The sequence below is a fragment of the Perna viridis genome, chromosome 3 (assembly GCF_037379345.1).
Source record: "Perna viridis isolate PV_CMFRI_1.1 ecotype Kerala chromosome 3, ASM3737934v1, whole genome shotgun sequence".
Taxonomy (NCBI): Eukaryota; Metazoa; Mollusca; class Bivalvia; order Mytilida; family Mytilidae; genus Perna; species Perna viridis.
The window spans coordinates 30,864,847-30,889,413 of NC_142447.1; the positions used below are offsets into that span (position 1 = coordinate 30,864,847).

The 24,567-nt window shown below is 32.2% G+C and overlaps 1 protein-coding gene across 2 annotated transcripts in view; it reads left to right on the forward strand.

Moving 5' to 3' along the window:
• The window catches only part of LOC148621832 (adhesion G protein-coupled receptor A2-like), a 59,787-nt gene extending 35,659 nt beyond the window's left edge, over positions 1 to 24,128 (forward strand). For both annotated transcript variants that reach the window (XM_088576608.1, XM_088576609.1), the window contains 7 exons: positions 10,011 to 10,197; positions 12,094 to 12,195; positions 13,781 to 13,884; positions 14,989 to 15,116; positions 16,556 to 16,741; positions 17,343 to 17,522; positions 17,890 to 24,128. In XM_088576608.1, the coding sequence (XP_088432734.1) occupies positions 10,011 to 10,197; positions 12,094 to 12,195; positions 13,781 to 13,884; positions 14,989 to 15,116; positions 16,556 to 16,741; positions 17,343 to 17,522; positions 17,890 to 20,272 (3,270 nt within the window). In that variant the 3' untranslated portion in view covers positions 20,273 to 24,128. The remainder of the gene's footprint in view (positions 1 to 10,010; positions 10,198 to 12,093; positions 12,196 to 13,780; positions 13,885 to 14,988; positions 15,117 to 16,555; positions 16,742 to 17,342; positions 17,523 to 17,889) is intronic.
• Positions 24,129 to 24,567: the final 439 nt, after the last annotated feature.

The following is a 24,567-nucleotide window of genomic DNA, read 5'->3' on the forward strand; positions in this document are numbered from 1 at the left end:
AACAGATTTCTCAGCCTCTTTTTGAGGGAATGCTTATATATTTGGAATATTGCTTTTGCATGATGAATTGTACTTTGTCTCCCCTTTTCAGGTTCCTTGCTCATGTACTTCCTGTTTAGGGATTGACTCCATGTCTCCCTTTCCCAGGTTGAGTGGGGGTATGTTAAGCACGCCTTAGTGTGCAAACTCTTGTTGCCTTTGAAATTTCTGCTTAAATGTACCACTTGCAATAGATTCTTTATTAAAGCTGACACAAATTCTAAACACTAGCAATTTTTACTCATTGTCTAGTTTTATGAGTAAATATACCTCAACCGTTGCATGCACCCCATGCAGGCCCTATTTTTGCAGTTGTTCTATGTTGGTTTTGTCATTGTTATTTTTTAAAGTTTCTGTGCCATAACTGATAGCGATTCAGATGTTATGAAATTTTAATATATTGTCACTTGCTCTTAGAGGAAGCTGGCTAATAAAAATGGGGTCACTGGTCCCTATCATTTTGCAAAAAGGGGCCTAAAGAGGTAAAACAGGCATTTATTTAATTTTAAAGTAGAAGGTTTATTTTCCATTCAATTTTAACATATTTGTTCATAATTTGTCTTACCAAATTCTGATTTAAGAACATTTAACAGATTTTAAATAACATTTAGCATTTTCAGTTTTTGAGGGCCAAAGTGGAGCCACAACCTTAATATCAACTTCTTTATTTCTGGTCAGAATTTGAAATTTTTGTTTTTGGATTCCTTTTGGAAATTCTACCTGCATTTTTCACTCAGTATAAGAATATCTGCCAGGGCTTTTAATTTACAAGGGGTCAATAATGTCATTTGTTGAAAGACTATATTTTGAAATTTTTTTATCTGATTTTTATTATTTTTTGGGGGGTAAATTGTTTCTCTTTTCAAGGGCTTTCTGTATTAAATTAGGAAATTTACTCTATCATTTACTGTTATTGAGATAATTTTTTTGATCAAGGTGATCCATGTAATCACCCTGAAAGCAAGACTGTTTTTTTTCTTAAATTGAGTTTCAAAATATTGTGCAATATGTATCAAAACTAATTGTTTTGTCAATAATGTCTACACTTGCCCAAGGTGAGTCATATCTTGCTGCACTTGGCAACACTTTAAATTTTTATACAAATTCGTATTTTTATGTTTTATTGAAGTTTGGTATTAGATTTCTTGTTCGTACTTACTTATTTTTTGTACAGTAAACAGTTCATTTGATACACAGTTTTGATTTTTTTTTCACAGGATAAGATTTTGTATTAATTGTCTAATAATAGTGATTCATGGCCTTTTTCTAGATTTGTTGGCCAACAACTTCATGTTTACTCAGATATATAAAAACTATTGAGAGTATCTCATATATAGCATTTTTTTTTTCTGAATGGCTTTATTTCATTACCTGTGTACATTATGTACTTATTGTTTAGAAACAGATGACCTTGAGATAGCCATCTGGGTTTCTATTCTTTGTTAAAATAGAAGTAATGAGATTCTGGTTCCTGCCCTGGATTACACCAGGTGTTCAGATATATCAATCTTTTGGCAACTATATTGTTTTCTATCTTGCCAAACTTATTTTTTTCTGCATTCTTTTGTAAACGTTATCAGTGATATTTGGTCACTCTGTACTTAGGTATAAGGTTTTCTTTTCTTCCAAGGATGTGTGAACTACTTGAGAATGAGAATTAAATTAAGATATTAACTCTTACTGTCAATCATTACTGACTATTACAGTTATATTTGATATTAAATCAATAATGAAAGTTTTGGCACTTGATTTTTTACAACCACAAATTTTTGGGCCCTATAATGGTATGGCATCATCATCCATTTTGTTGTCATCGTCCATGTCATTAGTAGACACTTGATTTTCATACCATAACTTAAATAGTTGTCAGTAGATCTTGATAAACTTTTACAACTATGCTCCATACCACAAAAGGAAAGCTACCTTTCAGATATCAGGGACTAAAATGGAAGCTTTAAACTATATATCTAAGGTGTAAGTGTAATGATCTTTATGAAATAGGGTTTGTAAGTATTGTCATGTGACTCTGTGGTTTCACAAGAATGGGTCCTAGTCTACCATTCAAATCTAGAGAGATTTATCATTTTTAGAGCATTGGGTTCAGTAAATAGAAGCAAAACATATTTTCATGTAAAAATACCAATGAAAATGACAAGTATCTAGTTCTACATGATAAAAGTGTGAAGAAAAAGCTTAAAATAGAAGATTTTGCATTGTAATAAAGCATTTCCAGATCCTGAAAGTAAACAGTAAAATACAGACTGGTTTTCAGGTTCAATACATTCTACACCGGATATTCCGGTAAGAAAAATGAAATTGCAACTAGCCTTACAAACCCTATTGTACCATTGAAGTAAAGCTTGGATTGATTTTGGTGGGTTTCCAAACTTATGTATGAATAAAAAAGTATGAATCTCTAAGAAATTATACTACAAAGTTCCAAACTGCCTAAGTCAGGCTTGGATTGATTCTGGGGGGGGGTGTGTGGTAGATAATCATAAAATGGAGGAATTAGGGGCCATAAAGGGACCAAAATATTTTACAGGTTTCTTGGCAATAACTACAGTATAAAAGTATGGATCTCTATAAAAATCTGTACTACTATGAATGAAGGATGCAGTAGTCGAAAATGAAAGTATGTGTAACAAAAGGTAATATCAAGGTAAAAACTGTGAAGTTGGAAAACCACTGCACCTAAAATTACATGTATATTTAAAGTGACTTGAAACTGATAAGATATATTCTACATGTACATGTATAGTATAGATGCAAATTAGATGTTGCTATACAAAGTATTAAATTGATTTACATTTAGTTATCCTTAAACTTGTGTGTAATGTGGTATGTTTTTATACATTTTCTTTTGTATGTGTGTTTGTTTTGTTTTTCAAGGTATGAAATTTCATCCTTAAATCTCCATTCCTGTCCATAACATTTAAAAACTTGTGTTCTGAAATGAAGTATTAGGTGTAATTATGGAGTGGTATTACTTCATTAAAGTATCTGTTCCTCTAAATCTCAGCTATTAAGGTCCATACTCATTTCTTTTGATCATTGTCTATTTGGTGCTTGACTTCTTTTACATGTTTCTAAACATCATCTGATATAATCTCTAGTTCTTATGCTGTTATAAGTGGGGATAAGTATTGTGTCTTTATTTCATGTTGAAAAAATGGTGGTTGTCCAATTTACAGACAATTGTACACGTATTTCGTCAAGTGTCTGGCAGATTATTTTTCAACTCCTGTGATAAAAGATTCTTTTATTGATATTGTGAAAAAGTTTAATATTTTCTTAAAAGATCTGGAAATGAACAGCTAGCCTGATTGGTGTTTTGAATGAAGATTGTTCAATCCAAACAAAGGATCAAATAATGTGTGACTTGTAAAAATAGCCAAAGATTTTTAATTTGAATAATGACCCAAAATCATGTTATTCTTCCAACTTTATACTTAACAGAGTTTGTACTTGGGATAGATTCACCTATAAAAAAATCTATATTAATAATAACCACCAGGATGGCATGTGATTTATAATACAAGATAGATTTGCCAGATTTTTTTATGCATAGGAAGCCTACAGGTGTGAAATTTCTTGTTATGAGAATATTATAGGTAAAAAATGTTTTAGAAGGAATGAGTAGGGAGTTAAAGTTTGCCAACAGATAAGTTATTTGTGATTTTCTTCCCGCTTTATTTGCATAATCTGTGATGAATTTTTATGTAACGGTACTTTGCTCTTAAGCAAAGAGTGAATTCGTCTGAAGTAGAAATAGCTAATGGATGAATTTGAGTCATGATTGTTCTTTTCAATATGAGGATTATATTCATTGATACAGGATTAATTTTGTTTTCTCAAGTGAAATATTGATGACAAATTGTACACCCGTTTATTTAAGGACTTTTATTTAAGGTAAGCTGACTTCAGATCTGTTTTTTAAGATAATATTTATCAAGGAATGTTGTAGGTTGGTGGATGAAGTTATATCTTCATTAAGTTAGTTTACAGTCTTCATTCATTATATTTCCTCAATCACTTGTATTTCAGTATGAAGTTAATTAACTTCTTTCCTTAGGGATACTCCAGTAATGTTAATTATGTTTATTCTAATGTAGTCATAGCTTCAGGTTAATTGCCCTGGATGTTGCTCATTTGATAGTTTTACATACATTTAACAGTTGGAGAGGATTTTGAGGAAAAAAAACTGATATTACTTTTGCAGTGTACATAGAAAAGCATGGTTAATAGAAGAACTGCAGGTATTAATATTTTGTCTAAATTCAGCATTAACGTGGATAAAACACCAATTAGACAAAATACACAACAATTAAACTATAAATGCATGATGAAAAAATATAGGTGTGACATGCCCCTAGTCTCCTGATTTTAGTAGGGTTCACATGTAATTGCAAGCTCTTTTCATCTCTGTTGTAGTATTGCACAAAATAACTGATCAATTCACTATAAGAGCTCAACAACAGAAAAAAAATACAAATGCACTAAAAGAGGTAAGACAAACAACCGAAGATGATACAGTTCATGGTAATGTGTTAATAAAGCACTGGACTGCTAATATTGAGTTGATAAAAGCTTGAGCTTGATGATATTTGGTTTTTAGTAAATAGCAATAGTTTTGCTCACTCAGAGACAGTTTTTAGTGTTGAATGATATTGCTTATGAACTTAGGTAAGATTGTTTGATCCTATGATGGAAAAAACAAATACTGGAGAGACTGAGCACTAATGTGTGATCATGATTCCCGGAAATACTATTTGAAGAGGAAGAATATCTATGACAAATGAAGAATTTTGTTGTATTGGAAATGGATACTCCATTCATGGTGATGACCTTAGCACTTAATAGTGGTGACTGTAATCAATGGGCATCCTGGCTACATGTCCGCGACTAAATAGTATTTATTGTGTTAGCTACTTAGAATTTTCTAAAACAGCTTTTTAAGGGTCACAGTTTGTAGCAAAAAAATTGGTGAACTGGACTTGCATTAGACCAGGTTTAACTCTCATAAATGGGTACTGTACCGACAGGCTATGGTATTTTCTTCCTTAAAACCAACTGTGTTGAAATGGCTGGCAGAATTCTTATTTTAAGTATGTAATCAATCTGAATCCTTTAGTATTTGAATGGTACAGGATTGTTAGTTAAAGTTTTACTTCACATTTATATGGTACACAAAAATATATGTTTTACACCATTTGTAAAGTGTTAATTGACTCATTCTTTAATTGAGTACCCAACTTCAGTATTCAGAAATCAGAGATGTGAGAGAGTTTTCTGTCCAACCAGTATTGCATGTCCAACCTGAACCTCAGGTAGTTAAATTACCTTTTAATGGTTTAATGGGTCATAATTTGAAAGTAATCTTCCCAATTCTGGGTTTTAGGCTTCATATAACGGGCTCTTATTTCAAAAAATAATTCCCACAACAAGATAATGAAGCCATCTATCATAATAATTTTGTAAATTGTAAAGAAAATATTTCAAATTAAAACTTAAGTTTGTCATTTTGTCCTGTTCATTTTTCTGTGAGGAATCAGTGAATAATGTAATTTAATGCATGGGTTGGTCATTTTATTCATCTGGAAGGGCATTGTTCTATTTTGTTTGACCTTTAATGATCTAGAGATCTGATACATTTACAGTGTTTAATATTGTAATCCTGCTTTGTGTTAAATTTAGGCTTTCAAATATACTTGCTCAGAATTGTCAAAAGGAATGAGAATGTGTAGACAAAAATTATGGGTTCATCTTAGGGTGATGTGTAGACATACAATGTATGTCATAAAACCAATGTGCATAGATAGGAAAGTAGAAAACATTGTTTACTGTCAGATTGTCTGTGAGACAACCATCCAAGCCGTCGTTTAGAAATGAAGCAAACAACCAGAGCCATGGATTACAACTTACACTAAATGGACAACTTCATCATACAAAACCAAGCAACATATAACTCTTATTATCAGAGATCGGCAAAATATAATGACTGATATTGTTTGTGCCATGTAACATATGTCATAAAAAAGAAAGTAGAAACATGAAATAATAAAATGGAAAAGACAGCCACAGAGTTAGTTTGGATTGTACATGCATGTGTTCTGGCTACAACCTAGTCTGTACCATCACAATAGAAAACTATATGGATCATTTAACTTTACAAATCAATTTCTGATTTAATTGCTCAACCTAGTTTTTTCCCTCAATTTTCCATAAATACTAAACTTTTTAAAAGGCATGGCTAACAATTGCGGTTTGATTCAAAATGACATTAAGATTTTGAGGTTGAACAAACAAAATCAGCAGTAAGCCCCATTGTTATATCATTAATGTCAATACAGATTGTGGATAACAATCTATCGTGAATATCTTTGCATCTAATGTTGACAAGTAAATGATGATTTATTTTAGTAGTTTGTCTCCTACCTTTAAGCCTTTCTGCAAGGTGTTTGTCATTGACTTAACAAGGTTGGTGCATTGATTTTTTTATTTAAAGTTAACTGTATTTTAAAACTCTTAAGGGGTACAACAAAGCTAAGGATTCAAAGCTAAGGATTCTAGACATAGTGACATTTTGATCAAATGATTAAGATGATCTTTATATCTATGATAGTAATAAATAAATATTATTATGGATTTGAAATTAAGATTGGTCAATATTAAGAGTTAGCTCTAGAAGTATATTGATGATGATTTAGGGCTTTTTACAGTCGTGACCGCTCTTTCAAGTCTTGCCTGACTGTTCTTTACAGTGATTTTGTTAGTATCTGTAGTTATTGATCAACAGTTTCTTGTGTCGGAGTACAACCTGGGAATAGCTCGGTCAGAGTATGTGTTGCTAAAGGCTGGGCTGCTGCATTGATACTCTTGCTTACATTCAGATCTAAATAAGCAGTATTAAGGTTCAGCTAAAGTCAATATTTAGGATATTCTTTAATGAAATGATTTCATTCATGGTTTTGATAATATATTAAATTTAGCAATTAAACATTGCTTAATACATCTTTATATGTATTTAGCGCACAGGCACAAGTAAAACTTAGGAAAAATGTTTCATAACTTCTATATAACATTAACAACGAAAGTGTAAACAACATCTACAGCTGTCATAAATTTGAAGTCTGAAATTCATGTAGTCCTGTTCCTAAATGCATTATGCAGTGCAAGCTAGCATTAATTTTCTTGAAAAAAAATGCCATTTCTTTAAATTTTGATGATTGAGATATTTTATGACATGGTCCAGCTAAATACCAATACCAATAAACATAAAATATTAAAATTTTCATTTAAATCCCTCAATTTGTCACAAATTATTGCTAGCTTGCAACACAATATATATTTTTGCATTTCAGAACAAAAATCTGTTCTGGTAAATCTCTACATTTATTTTAAAATTTGATGTTTACATTTCTGTTGTTAGCAATGAATGGCTGTAGTAGCATGTTTTGTGAAGGAAGGAAACTTGCATATATGTAGAATACTGTATTAAGAAGCATTAAGCAAAGTTTTCAGGAACATTATAAATGCATTCTTAACATCTTGAGGAATATTGTCTTGACAATTAAAGTCCTAGATTTTGACTTGAGCAGAACCTTGAAGGATGTACCATATTCATGGTATAAAAATAATTTATATGCTATACAGGAAATCAATGTTTGGGTGTTGTTTTATTATCAAAAGAGACTGATCTTCTTCTTGTTTGCCATTACACTTGAATGCCAGTCTCCTCAACAAGTCTGGCTGTCTTCTGTAGGTCTTACAGAGGTCCATACAGTTTCTTTGTAATGGGAGTTGGTTTATCCCATATCTTTTCTCTCTGTACCTGGTGTAACTTGCACATCTGCTGAAAGTGTTCTGTATTCTGCTCTGCTTCTCCACAGGGAAACATAGGTGATGGTATCCCTTCAAAACTCTGTACAGATGTTGGTTGAGTTTGTTATGTCCTGTCCTGAGCCTGAAGATTGTAGTTTGCTCAAATCTTTTTAGTTGATGGTAGCATTCTTGCTTCCGAGGAGTATTGTGCAGAGACTTGATGATGGTCTTCATGTCTGTGTAGCAGACAGAATTTTCATCTTGATGCTGTTGAGCGCCTTCCTTTGCTAGCTTATCTGCTTTTTCATTTCTGATGATTCCAAAATGTGAAGGTATCCACTGTATGGGAGTTTAAAGGCTTTTGATGGAATAAATAGCTCTTTCATGTTGTGGTAGTTTGTTGTTGGACAGTGCTTGTATTACAGAGGGGGCATCTGTTAGGAATACTACTTGCATATTTTCTGCGTTTTCCTTGATGTAATTTGCCACATGGGTGAGTGCTTCTTCTTCAGCCTTGTAGTTGGAGCAATGTAGTCCTGTTGGTATTGCCGTTGACTGTTGTTCTCCATTTGGGTATTCTATGTAGATACCGGCCCCTCCTTTTGTTGTCACATTTGTGGCTGAATTTTCTGTAAACTCTGACATAGACTGTCATTCATTTTAAAATCTATAGGTTTGACATACTTAGGTAGATGTTCTTGGTGTTTTCTTTGTGATGCTCTTGTTTCTAGAGTGAAGCTGGCTCTTTTGAGTCTGCCTGAGGATACAGCGGGTAGATGGGCTCGTAAACCTTGGAGGGTAGTGCATCTAGGAGAAGGAAAACTCTGATCTAAAACCTCCACTGCCTTGCGGCTACTCCCTTCGACAGGGAAAGGCTTCAGGAGACAACCCTTGAGGAAAATCCAGAACCAGGAATCTGTAATTTCCTTCCTGTACTTCCAGGATCAGAACCATTGTTCAGAAGCTAAGGGTGAAGTAACCCCGACAGAAAACCTAGAGAGTTGGGTGATACAGCACACTCGAACAGACCACAACACCACACACAAACAGCCAAAATGACACTTGAAACCATGAACAAAAGAGACTGCTTATCTACAGAATCCAAAAAATGGATATTTCCATTATAATAACCATTAAGAAGTTGGTAGACCTGTAATAATACAAGTATTTTTGAAGCGTTCTTGATAACTTTGTGCACCATGAATCACATTTTATGGATTAAAATAAACATGGATTAATTGCATCTGAACATGGAGACATGAATCTGTCAATTCTATGTTTTGTGAATAGTTTTATTCTGTCAGTTATAATTGAGTAATGAGTTTGAAGATACACTTTATGATTATTTAGTTAGATAAATGGAATTCATAGTTAGAAAAAACTGTTAAATCTGTCTAAACTTGACTGATAATTCATCTAAGATGTGTTAAAATTGACACTCATCAGGTGCAATGTTACATTATGCTATATTTGTTTGCCGAAAAAAAAGGATTATTATCCTTAATAACAAGTTGTCAACTTTTTTAAGAACCTAAAATATACAAAGAAGAATAATTACTTAGGCCAGGACAGTACAAGTAAGGAAATAGTTTAATTGTGTTCTAATGAAAAAAATTTCTTGCTGTTTTATAATACTAGAAATTGTAATCTTTTTTTCACTTTCCCAACCTTCTGATAAACTTAATTGCTTGTATTGATTCTCAAATCTCTGAAGGTACATGCTACTATTAAAGGTTTGGACAAAAAATGGACTTTTTTTTGTTATTTTAATCTTTTAATTTCTTTTTTGTGTACAGGTTGCTATTGTCCTTCTATTGACCAGCATGTCAATGTGAATAAAGTTTACCTTTAACACTTAGGGAACATCTCAAAACATGATCTAGACTTAGTTCACTTTTTGCACTCTCTGCAGAATTGATATAATTTTACATAAAATGAATGCAACTTTCTCATATCTAGGGTATGGTATGCCTTAAAATTCTTCTAGAATCATAGGCTTGTCTTAAGTGGTGAAATTCAAGCCATATTTGTCGAAAGGTAATGATGAACCTTAATGTCACTGTTTCTACACAGTTTACAAGGAGTGACTCATACTCATATCAATGTCCAGAACTTTAGTAATTGTCTTTTATCTAATTATTTCACAGGGCTTTATATACCTTCCCAGGACACTGCTATCCAACCACACAGAGCTATTCCAGAATGATTCAGTAACTTTCCGATTTGTAGCATACAAGGACTCTTCATTATTTCCCATCACTTCCTCTCAAAGGGATCCTTTGCTGCAAGGGAAAGAACTGGCGGCTGTGTCTCCTGTGCTTTCGATTGAGCTATGTAAGTAAAACAAGCTTAATTGGATGTAATAGGGACACAAATTAAGTGGACCCATTTATATTAACAGTACCATTATTAATCTAAGTACAATACAATCTAAAGATTCAAGTAAGCAATGCAAGTGTTACTGGGGTAGGTTTATGTTTGTCCATATTAGTATGTTTAAAACAAGCTTTATATTGCTGACAAAAACTAAGGATAGTTGAGGTTATGTTGAAGAGTAATCAAGGGAACCAAGGTTCTAGCGGAAATCAAAAGAATGTATTCCAGGGACAAAGACCAGACATGGAAAACAGGTACACACAACAAATAACATAAATACCAATGTAATAACCAAAATAATACATACAAAGTGATAAAAGTAAATGAGCAACTCTAAGTCTGCTAAAAACTGGGAGCATGGACCAGGTGCTCTGGTGGAGTAAGCATCCTCTGCTTTTCTGGAAGCATCCCAGTTGTTCGTGAAAGTAAAGACTAAAGTCCAGGCTAGACGAAAGAGAAAAGGAAAACTATGACACCTTGAACTAATCAGTTTTCATGGTGCAGATGGATACTCCGTGACAATCCACAAGTTTATGATGATGACCATAAAACTTCTGTAGTGAAAAAGTAAGAAGTCTAACGCGATACAAAAAGTCTGTATAGTTATGGCAAGCTCTGGCATAACATATGAGTTGTGATATGAAAACTCCATATGCAGGTGCTGAAGGGATGTTGCGATAGACAAAAGGAAAGTTGACAATACTGAATGAAAAGTCATCGCCTTTGTCGTATAGTTTTCATTTATCATCGATCTCTAAATGTAGGTCAAGATATGAGGCTGACATCACAGTGTCTGTAGTATCCTTTATCTCAAGTTCTTTAGGGTAGATGCTATGACCAAATCCCCGAAACTAGAATTGTTTAATGATAATATGTCAACTATATAGTGGAAACTGAGATTAAACGATGTTCCTTCATTTGGATCAGATCAGCTATAAATTCAGCCTCATAAGAGTTAAGGAACGGGTCAACAAGTAGAAGAGCACAGTTTATTCCCATTGGAATGCTGACCATTTGTTTAGTAACACCTCCACCACACTGAAAAAATTCCAGCATTTTGAAAACATCTTATTTGTTAGCTTTGGAAGCTTTTTTTTTTCACAAAGTATGAGAAATCTCTGCACAGAATTACATATTTGTATCTAGTGTACCATCTTTTTGAATAACAATATTGTATAATGTTTTTGAGTCTGTATATTAACTTTGTATCCGGAATAGAAGTATAAAGGGTTGAATAATTTAAGATTAAAACATTCTTTTCGACTAATTTTTTCTTTTCTTTCTTTTGTTTAATTTTAGGTTTTTTTTTTAAATTTCTATGGTTTCAAATGGCAAATATGTTTGTAACTAGAAACAGGAATATTCAGTGATAATTCATTTGTAAATCATTCATTTGTATGTTTATCAAAACATAAGGCATTATATTTGGTATTGTGTATTGGATAAAATAACATGTTATCTATTGAAGTTATATCATGTGTGCCATAAATATGGTAGATCCAGTCTGATGTTAGTAACATTAGTAATCTACTTCTGAAGTGTCTATTACAATCTATTAGGATGAAGAGTTCAAGTGTTTTAACAATGACAAATTTTATCTGAATTTATAATTAGATACCACCAGCATAGTTAGGGTGGAAGATATATTATTCATCTTCTTGAATATAAATAAAAATGAAATCTGTCTTCACCTTTATTAATCAACATGTGACATGGAATTTCTTGGGGTTTTTTTTCACAATAGGTAATTGTGACATTACATTTTTTTTTTTTTTTTTAAGAAATACCCAGTATATAACAAAAGAAAAGCATGTTGATAGTGTATTTATATTCTTTGCTATTATGTTTTTGTAGCGACACATGTGAAGCGTTTGATAGATCCAGTAGTACTAACATTTAAAGTCAAGGCTAGATCTAGGCAGTTATATGCAGCATACTGGGATTACACAGCTAATGGTAATGTCTTACTCACATATTTAAAATATTGAAAATGCTCACCATTCTAAAATATATATATGGTGACGTGTAGAAACTATTGCTTCCTCCGAAAAAAAATCTTAATTGAAAGTGCCTATTCTGTCTTATTTCTTAGCTACATTGATCACATAAATGATATATTCAACTTACAAACATCATCTGGTATGGATGAATTGAATGAAGCAGGACAAAAGCCATTTTACCATTGAAATTTATATTAATTTTTTTTATTATACAACTGCAAAAATTTGTGGTCGTATAATTATCTCATGTTGTTGTCTTTGTTGACCAACATCTATAGACAACAGTTCAAATATAAGAGTAGAGATAAAATTGTACCCATAAGTTGAAATGCCACCAAAGAAAGATGGAGATTGTTTTATGTGGTTATGAATTGAACCACTTAGAAATTAGAGGCCAAAACAAAGGTCAGAAACAAGCATTTTATTGATGCCTGGACAATAACTTGAAAAGTGACCATTTGGATTCCAGTCAAACATATTATGGTGTATCCAATCTTTCCCCAATTGTTCAGAGTTCAGCCTCTGTGGGCCATGTGAAGTACACAACCATGCCAACCTTTTTCTAGAGAATAAAGCATTTAATATTAGCCTCTTTTGTGTAAGGTTATACATGTTCAAGTTTTACTGATGTTCAGGCACATGTATGCCAGAGGCACATGAAACTTTTAATCCTTCAATGAAATTTACATGTAGTCAACTACTCCTATATTACAGCCCAGAATTTCAAAATAAACTTTATTCAGTGTTTGATAGCTGGAGTCATGCATATTCTGAGGGATTATAGTTTCAATAATTTGAGTGAAAAAAAATAAGGTTTTGAAATCAGGATAGATTTCACACAGTCATCCAGCAATAAGGAGATAAAAGTCTCTTGAGGAGTAGTACAGATACACCTTGGTTGAAAGCATTCGCCCACTGTTTCAATTCAATTGTATATACCAGTACATGTATCAGTAAATTCTGGCATCTGATGTTCATCTGATAATGACAAAATGAGAAATTTTTCTCACACTATTCCATCACTTTATATAAAAATTTTAAAAAATAAAAAGAATAAAAAATAGGACAATTCAGAGACATCAATGAATTAATAAAGAAAATATAGGTAGTATGTCTTAATATTATGTATATTTTTCGGTGGTTGGGCTGATTTATTTTGAATGGATAGATTTCATTTGAGCTTTGTGATTAAAATGAAAAGTTTGCAGTTTTTGGGCAAACAGAGGACCCACAATAAATCATAAGATAGATAACCCACAACCAATACAATTTTCACATTATATTATTATGTTATAAAATTGCAGCCTGATAAGTGTGTTACGTAACATAAGAAAATCCTCTTGAATTTATAAGATCTCATAAAGAATATGAATTCATTAATACTTTTCTTCGCCAAGGATGTGCATCTTTACATATCATATCTTATTTATAGCTAATTTATGGAAATGAATAATAATTACTCTGTTGTAAAATGTCATCTATGAATTATATGTTTTCTAATTAGCTGTTTACCATAAAATGATTGTGATTGTTCTGTTAAGGTGGTTTAGGAGAATGGAGTACATCAGGCTGTCAGGTTCAGAATATTGCCAATGATTCAGCTGTAGTACATTGTTATCATCTGTCAAGTTTTGTTGTTTTAGAGGTGAGTATGAAGAAATTTGTCATATATATCAACATGCCATTTTGGTAGTTATGGAATTAATTTTGCTTCCTAATGCAGATGTGCATCAGTAACCTCCAAATGAAGGATGGTCCTAATTGAGGTCCATGGTATGTTTATTTCCAAATTGAAAATAAAGTCTAGCTTAAAGCTCACCTGGACTATAGGTTCAAGTTAGTCATCTTACATTGCCACCTCTAAAATAAGATATTTTTTACCACTTAATTGATTTTAATCAAATTTGAAAGGAATGGTGTATGTGAAAATTTCTTTTAATGAAGTGATTTTGATTTGGCCCATTTTTACAGATCGTCTTGTTACTTCAGTTGCCCATGTTGTAAACTTAGTAGGGCTGTAGACTACTGTTTGTTTATAGGGCATAGGTGTCTCAGTTAGTAGTTTGGCCACTCAAATTTGTCTTTGAAATCCAGTAAGAAAACACGTTTGCCCATATTTCACTCTTTCATTAATACTATCTAAGCTTTAGGTAATTAGGCAGAGAAGGTGAAAGGAAGGACCTCCTTAAAGGATTCATTTTTGGTTCCAATTGGTTGGATAAATATGGCTATCTAACCTTCTGATTGGCCAATTTTTAAAGAGAAATTCCACTTAAGCTGCAGATGCCAATGTTTAAGAACATCTAATATGTTTTCTTGTCAAAGTCACTTTCTACAGATCTTTCCAAGTACTTTGGAGGAGTTATAGGTATTTTCTTTTTGAATAAGAAGCATTTGGTTCACTTTCTTTGCCCAAGCAAAAAAAGTCGATATGCAGGACGAAGGTAATTGTTTTTCCAATGATAGTTGACTGTTGTTGTAGTTTTTGATTTTCTCAATTTGGTAAAAAACACATGGTAAGTGTTTAGTTGGATTAGCATGATATACCAGTAACCCAGAATCATACTGATTTCATAGACCCCTCAATCATGGTTACGACTTCTTATATGCAATGAAACCTGTGTTCATGTAATTGTAAAGAAATAAAAAAAGGAGACAATGTCCTATACAAACAATTGTTTTATTGTTGTAATAAATACATGTAGTTTGTTATGCAAATTCTAAAATATCCTCTGTTTCTCTTTTACAGGAGAACAATTCTAATGATTTGGGTCCTCCTAAGATGCTCCATTTAATGAAGCCAGCTGTATACGTTGGCAGTTGTGTCTGTATTCTCTGCCTGATGGCTGTTATTGTCACTTATGTTTCCTGCTTTAGGTAAGTGGATAATTCCTTGTCTTAAGTTTTTGTACTTAATGTTAAATTTAGGATATGACTGTATTGTATTTGTCAAATAAAGATAGACTGTAACAATAACATACAATACTGTTTCACTCTTATGCAACTGTCAAATATATCAGTGAAAATAACAATTAAAATTCATAAAAATATCTCTGCCCATGCTTACCAGATATTTGAGACAATCAATTGTGGAATGGCATTATTATCAAATGAAATTCCACATTACAATGAAAGTTGCATTAGAAATCTGCTAAATTATAGAAGAGGGTTAAACCAAAGTTGATTTCATGTAAATATAGTGAAGATGAAGATGAGGAATCCTTGCATTTTAAGCCACTTATATGAGTGAATTGCAATTGCTTTATGATTGATTAGGAGTATGAACAATCATTTTACAATTAACTAAGAAGTGATGCGATGCATTTACGATAACAGTTCACGATTCATTGTACTGAGATACAAGCAAGTTAAAATGCATAGGATATGGTAAAGAATCGTTTTGAGTGCAGTATAATTTTTGAGTTTAGTAAAAGCTTTATGGATAATTAACAAATGGTTTACGATAACTTATTGATATTTAATGAGTAGAGTTATAGTTACTAGTGTTTTAAGAACAGTAATGATTTTCCAATGGGGTGGCATTTTTTTCTGTCTTATAAATTCAAGTCATACAACCAGATGCATTCTTCAATAGAACATTAACAAGTTATGCAAAAGAAATAAGTCCAGATTATACCAAAAATTCTTTCATCTTCACCCACTGGCATTACAACCTAGCCCTTTGTATTTATGTATATTCACAAAGTGCTTGCTTGAATTCATGTTAATTTGCTAATCCATCAGAAAACTATTGTAAATTACTGAAAAAGTATTAATTTTCGCAGTGTACTAATATTTGCTACTTTTTGCGGTGGACAGAAAAGCATGAAAAATGACATGTGCAAAATTGATTTTTAACATTATAGAATGCATATCATTTTTTTAAACTGTGAAATTTGATACCCGTGAATACGTACACTTGACAGAATCTGCAAAAATTAGCAACCACGAAAATTAATAAGTTTACCATATTTGCTATTATTCATAAATGAATTGTAAAACAATTGATAAAATAGCCAACCAAATAGTCCTTGAGAATGCTTTACGAATATTCAATAAAGATGTGTGGACATTCATGTAAAAGTTTTTGACATGTCCAAAAAAAATCATCTCCTATTGTGAATTGATACAAAAACTTGTGATTGTCTCCAAGTTGTTAAGAGTTATTTATGAATGCTGACGAGTCAAATATGAATGCTTTCAAATGACTAAGAATTGATATATTTGTGTATGTGTAGGGGGTATTACACACTATTTATCAGTGTTTTCATTTTGGAAACAATTTGTTATTAAACAAATGTAATTTCTTGTTTCAGATTCATCAATGTGCCAAAGAAAATGAAGCATTCAGTCATCAACATTTGTATTAGTGCATTACTTCTCATTATAACATTTACAATGGGTGTCAAGAGAATTGACCATCACCTAGCATGTCAGATTGTTGGCATTGCTATACATTATCTTACTCTATGTGCCATGTTCTGGGTGACAATCACAGCTTAGTGAGTATTTCTGTAAAGGTTAATGATAAAATTACCAAACTAACAGGCAAACTATAGGTAATAGTCAAAAGAAGGAAAGTCTGTATACCGGGGTAACAAATGGTTATATCAAGGCAAAAACTGGAAATTAAGAAGTTTTTATGCTTGAATGGCATTGACTTTAACAGAAATCTTTTGGAAGGACGTCTTAGGGAAAAACCATAGATTTATGCTTGTTGCCTAGTTAGCACCTACAACTATGACCCTTCAATGGAAGGAAGTGTAGTTTACAATAAAAACCTAGATTAGATTTATTCAATAGATAAGGGCGATTTGAGCATCCAATATGAGAGTGTGTTGGATATATGGGCATGCTCCCTAAGTTTCTTTTTAGGTGTCATTATTAAAATATAATAATCATGAAGCATGTAGGATTAAACTTCTAATTATAAAATTACTGTATCATTAGAATAATCAATAGAGAAAAAAACACAAAATGTTTCAATTGCAACTGGATAAAATATCCTTACTGATTTTGTACTATACATGTAATGCAATCAATGCAATGAACCATTTCTTATATTTCTACTGTACTTAGATGTATTTTTCTATCTATTTACAGTAACTTACTGAAGAAGTTTACCAAGTCAGACAAGCCACCAGCCCCACCCCCAGACCCTGTAAATATGCCACTACCTCCAAAACCAATGTTACGTTTCTACCTCCTTGGCTATGGTGTACCCATCATTGTGTGTGGTATTACTGCTGCTGTCAGTATGGATCATTATGCAGAACCTAACTAGTAAGTATTATTGTTCAAGTTTCTGAGAATTTGTCATTTAATACAGAAAGTAATATAGTTCACTTCAGGGAATAGAGTTGATCTTTCCTTGATAGAATGACCATTATATGAGTTTAAACATTTTATTATATTATGGGTATTTAAATCTGAGTTGTTACAGTTTCCAAGTAGAAAAAAGATGATAGGGACAAATGTTTAAAGAAGGTAATTGAAGAATTATTTTAAGTACAATGTATTTCTTATTTCAATTGAGACATTTTATTGATAACAAATATAAGTCTCAGAATTCAGTAGTGTTTAGTTGAGTGTAGTAACAGGAAGTTTTTGCTGTCAGTATCTACATAATTCACTTTATTTTTTTTTTCAGTTGTTTCTTGCAGTGGGATCCTAGTCTCGGTGCTTTTTATGGTCCTGTAGCTTTATTGGTGCTGTTTGATGTTGTCTTCTTCTTACGTATTGTGTGTGTAATACAAGATACAAAAATTGTGGAACCAGTTAATGTGATTACAGATATCGATGAGACACATGATATTGAACATAATCAGACAAATGATGAAATCACTACAGAAATAGAGGCATTGACCCCTGCAAGACCTTCACAAACAAAAGATATGTCAGATACCCAGTCTTCTGTTTCTAGTGTAATGGATCAGGAAAAGAGACCTAAATCACAGCTTATATCTGTTGTGTGTATTCTAGTATTCTATATCTTATTCTGGGCTTGTGGGGCTATTGCTGTGGCTGAGCCTTTCAGACAATGGATTCCCTATCAGGAGGTTATATTTAGCTATTTATATGCATTTACTTGTGCTCTATTTGGAATTTTTATGTTGTCATATTTCTGTTTGTCTCGTAAAGACTCCTGTTCTAGTTGGAAGCGATTTTTCTTATGTGATCAGCCATCTGTTTATGACATGAATTTTCATGTGCCAAACCAGTTGAATGTTCCAAATGGAAATGTGTCTAAAGGCACTGGCGAGTCATCAGTGCCACTTAATCATTACAATATCACTCAGGATGAGCATGACAAATCATTTCAAGATAAATCTCTAAACAGTTTAATTCCTGTTAATTCTGTGACTGATGGCTCCATAGTCAGTGTGCCTGAAAACCCTCAAATTTTCTATAATCCAAAACAAAATGGTGCTGCCAAACGATTCTGGGAGAAAAGACACCATTCAAAATTAATAACAAAGGATATAATGAAAAACTTGAGTGGAAGTGGTACAGATTACTTCTCTGGTTCTGAGGCTGGTAGGGTAAAAAATATAAATGGAAATCTCAGTGATACAAACACTCATCTCAGTATTGAAATTCAGATACAGCCGAAGAATATGAACAGTAAACCTACTTCACCTGTCAGTTTCTCACCTGGTATATATTGCCAGCCAATTCGGCCCCCTAATGGCATGCCTCATTACCAGGCTCCTTATTTCTCACTTTTACCTCTGAATCGCAATCAAATACCACCTGTTGGTGGATCTAATATTGGGTCACATATTGGCTGTAGTTCTCCTGGCCCTGGGAGTCAGTGTTGCAGTGTGACATCGTATCCTGAGTCCCAGGTTACTAGCCATCGTTGTCCCAGCTCATGTTCATTGGGATCTAAATCGCATCCAAGTGCATTCACACCGGTGCCACCTAAGAATAATACTTTACCTAAACATGGTAAGGGGGACAAACCTTATAGCCCTGTGTCAGATATGCAAAGGAATGGATCCGTCCCACGTATTCGTGATTTTGATGGACAAAGTCAAATTAGTGAATCCTGTAACAGTGAACAACAGCAGAGGGGGATAAGCTCACCAAGTAACTGCAATACTAAACTTTCTCCGGAGTGTACTTACAAACAATATGGAGCTGTTGATGATAATATAGAAGTTCAGAATCCAATTGTGATAAGACGATCCCTGTCAGGAGGATCTCATGGTTCTGACAATAGTGCTAGACATTGTCATAAACATGATCATTTTATGCAAGAAGTTCATCAGAGAATTCCTAATGAACAAAGTAAAAAGCAAAAATCTCTCTCACCTCCGTGTTATCAAACTGTCATATCCCCAAATAATCACCAAATGGTAAATGGGTATCAATCACCAATGGTTCACCATCCTCAAAATGGGTATCAATCACCAATGGTTCACCATTCTCAAAATAGTTGTCAGTCTCCAATTAATCATCAGTCACCATTACCTAATCATCATCCACCTTTAGTGTATCAGTCTATCTCACCAACCATTCACAATATACCAAATGGTGATTTGTTGTCATCTGTTGAGAGTCAACCACCAAATGGTATTTTGTTGACACCTGACTCTGACAGTCAGCTGCAGTTTAGAAAAATAAGGGCAAATGACTCTGACCATAATTCTGAGCCTGCTTCTCAATCGTCTCACCGTAGACATCACAGAAGAGATCACCATCACCATAAAAGACATTCTAGACATAAAGGTTTACCGAAGCCTCGGTCATTAGACTGGGACAAAGAATGCCAATCTCAAAATAAAGCAATACCCTATGTGTATGTTAACCATAATTACACTGAACGAGTGAAAGAAAAATTAAAATCTAAAGGTCTGTATGACCGCCAAACTAAATCCTCAGGCAATATCAATCATTATGGAGAATATGGACCGATGATAGAGGATGATAGCTCAACATCAAGTTCTGATGATGACTACTATCAACATGATGTCTGGGTACTTCAGGGAGGAAAGTCGAAAAAATCTAAAAAGGAAACCAGTGTTTAGTATGCAGCTGTATATCTTGTGATTGTTTTGAGATTCAGTCAGTTTCATGGTGTAGGACCCTTATTACTTTTTTGCTAACATAAAAAAAAAACCTGGTATTCTGGAATTATTTTGGATTTAAAAATGAGTTACAAAATATATTTTAACAAAGAATAGAACTCCGACTAAGGCATGCAGGTATATCAGGGTTAGTGATAAAATAAAATTTATAACTAGTTTTCCAAAATCCAAAATAATTCTAGATTAAAATAACACATGTACCTTGTCAAAATTGAATTTAATTAAGGGATTTATTCTGCAGTCAGAATCTCAGTCATTCAAAACTTTGCAGAGCTAAAGCATTTAATTAAAAATTATAATATCATAAAGGAATAAAATGGTTATTTGTAAAATGCCTCAAAAAGTTTGATTCCTGATCAAATTCTTTAAAGTTAGATATAGTACTGGTATATGCAATAAGATTTTTGGTTTTTATACATGTTCTTAGGGTTCTACATCATGATATTTTGTGTATTTAAGAATGTATGTTCTTCTCTGTCTAAGAAGCAGGCAAAATATGAAGAAAATGTTGCACATGAAGAAAAAAGAAGAGAATTTATTGCTTTGTCCAAGTATTTATACCTCATAACCTCAAGAAATAACCTTCGAAGTGTAAAGTTTGCTCTTTAAAGATATGAATAGATCAAATTTAGTTGCAATGTACTATTTTCCTATATATGCAGTCAAAAATATCTACCTATGTCACAGATTCTTTGGGATGAATTTAAATAGCTTTACAGCAATTTATTTAGATGTATTGAATATTTTTTAGGAAAAGAGATTAAGTTGATAATAATGATGTGCCAACCATTGCCTGATTCTTACACAGAAAAGTACCCAATACATGTATTTATAAATGTCATACTTTGTGTTTGATAGAAGAACCCATAGCAGTCATACATATGTGAATTTTCATGTACGTCATTTAGGATAATAATTTATTTTAAAATAATTCTAGGATCATTTCATTAATATTGTACATCATTTTTTTTATAAGACCCATTTTAGTGATATTTAAAGCAATATTCGTTTTTTTATCCTTTGTGTTTGTGATATTAGCAATTTGTATGTATTAAGAATAAATTTGTAGCTTACATGACAAAGATACTGAAACATACTGTAGATAAACTGAATTTTCATATCCATATTTAAGGTAATGCAGTAAATAATGTATTTAAAACTAGGCTTTACTGGTTTTTTTAAATACTAAGGGGCATTTATTTATCCTCAAAAACACCTCTGTAAATGTTTATAGAACAGTTTAAGATTTGTTTTTCATTTTTTATGAAATGTAGACACTGGCTGAATTAAGCATTAAAATTAAGTCTGAAACTTAATGTAAAAAAATATTTTGAATAAATGTTCAGTCTCTACCAACAGATGTATTTTAGATCCGATGCTGTTCAGTGAAATGATATATATAGTGTATTCCGATTCCATAATTAGTAGTTTTAATTATTTCATCTCTAGATGTGATAAACTAATTTTACTGGCATATAGAGTGAAGGAATAGTTCAAATCAAGGGTAGGAGAACCAGCTTCTGTTGAAAACATTATAAAACCATATACATATTGAATCACTAGCTTGGAATTGGATAATTTTAATAAGAGTATGAAGTGTATAACCATGTATATATGATATACAATCTATGAAGTTTGTAATTATCCAATAAATGTGTTTTCCAGTATGATTATATTTGAACATTCTTATCAATATTTTACTATAATTTTAATTGTAAAACTATTTCTGTTTAAATTGGTATTGACTGTTTAAGTCATGATAAAAATTTTTAGCTCACTTTTTAAAATTTTAAGCACATATTTCAATATTTTTAATCATGTGCATTATTTATGTGTCTGCTTTTTTATTGTTGAAGGTTGTTTTATAAATTTTTTTATACTATTTACTGGGCAGTATATTATATACTATTTATTGTAGTGCCATCGGTTGTCAAGCTTTATTTTTGTTAGAAGCATTTCATCAGAATCTCTGATTTTTTCAAACCCATTATCCACATTGCTCTGTAGGGTACTGATGCTGTATTAAATTCAATTAGCTTCAAAGTTTATGACTTGACAAATTTGTCATACAAAATATTTTATTTTACAGTATTTTTTTTTTTCAGTCTTTTCCTTTTGAAATTTTTTTAACATCATAGACATATTTTTGACAGATTTTGGTATTAATGTTTGATTTGATGATGTAATGAGACAAAAGCTAGCATGATTAATCATTAATTAATTTGTTACTGTATAATTTTTCAGATATTAATAGGGAAAATCCTCTGAAAAAACTTCTATTTAAAGCAAGGTCTGATATATAGGATTGGTCTTATTACAAAATATGTGTATTCTAGGTGTCTTCATCCCACATACTACTCGGTTATGAAATTTCATTAAGTACATTTCTATTGGAGCAAGAAACTTAAAGCCATGTTACCATTGGTTAAACCACCTTTTTTTTTTTTGTTGCAAATGAATCTTTCTTATTAATATCTCTGAATTTTTCGTGTGTATTCTGTACCAGTCAAAATTAAACATTACATTTTGATCTATACCTATTGCTGTACCACTGTACTGAATTTTTTTTTGTTTTTTTTTTTGCTGTACATGTATATCAAATGATAACACATTTAACTGTAAAAATGTGTTGTAAAAGGCAAGATTGATTGTGAAAAGGGGAGTAACTCGAATATTGACTGAGGTCTCATTAACCACTTCGAACGTTTCCATTACTTTACATGTTAAAAAAGTAATTTTCAAAGTTTCACTGTGAATTCCCAGGACAAATGACATCTTAAAGTTGCATACCGTTGCGAAGCTTGGAAAATAAGGCTGCTAAAATCATTATGCTGATGGTACGATGTTTATAGAAATTCTGCACACAATTTACTTGAATAAATAATACTGAAAATCCACATTTTTATCTTTTCTGCTAACTGACAGCATGGAGGCAAATTACTCACACATGTAAACAATATTCATACACTTTTGTAGTTTATTACATATATGATTTTAAAGTACACATTCTCAGCTTTATTTTGACTACTTTTAATCAAAATACACACAAATAATGCACTTAAAATGCATGTCTAGGTTCAGTGTGTTTTTGGTACTACATAAGGGGGGTGGCCATTTGACCCAGAAGTGGTTAGTGAGACCTGAAATTGAATCAAGCCTTTCTAAAGAGGAGAAAAATTTCTATGAAGTTAAACTTAGTATAAAATCAAGCTCAAAATATTCCCCCATTCAATGAGTGGGCATTATATTGGAATCACCTTGTCTGTCCATCCAAATTTTCCAAATTATGGGCTACCACTGAATGAATTTATTTCAAATTTGGCATGTGGTTTATAAAGACAGAGCATATGTTGTAAGATTTTTGTTGCTGTCTGATATCTACTTCTTGTTTTGTTGGACTTAGGAATTTTTCCTTATCTTCAATGATACAGAAAATTTTCATCCCATCTTGGCTTCCACTGGACTGATTTATTTGAAATTTGGTATGCAGAGTTGATTATATGCCATTTTGGTTGCTGTCTGATAGATACTTTCAATATTGGTTGAGGTAATTACTTAGCATGACAAAGTGTGTAGCTTCTTGTTCTTTTTATTTTCATTTAAGCCACTTGCCACACTTTTAAAATTGTGCATGGATCTTCTTTAGGTATGAATCAAGAATTTTTCAGTATTTTAGCATTAGTGTTTACTTAAATGTTAATGTGTCTACTATGAATTTTAATATATTATTGTGTATAATTGTACATGTATTTGTAATGAAGTTTCAGATGTACATTAAATGGTGCTATACCTGTGAGTTTACTTATATTAAACTTATTTCTTACATATGATAGCATCAAAAACTAGTATAAGGTATTTTTTGAATTTGGAATTATTTTTGAATTTAGAAAATGACCAAAACAAAAAGTTTAACTAACCTTGACTAAGGGGATTAGTCATGCTGTCATGTAAGGGGTATGGTTAGTTGGTTAACAAATACAAAATAATTTCAAATTCAAATAATACTTTGTTGTTCATGTAGTAATGCAGATGGTATTTTATCAATAAATCTTACTTGCTGTCTGGTAAATCTATAAATAGTTCTTGCAATGTTTATTGGGCTGAAGATAATAATTTGCTGTCATTTGGATTTGACTATTTTTGTAGGAGTGGTCTTCACTGCTTTTCACCATGTTATTCTCAACACAGTGATTTTGTCACCCTGAAGTTACCTCCAAATATAGGCTGTTTATTTG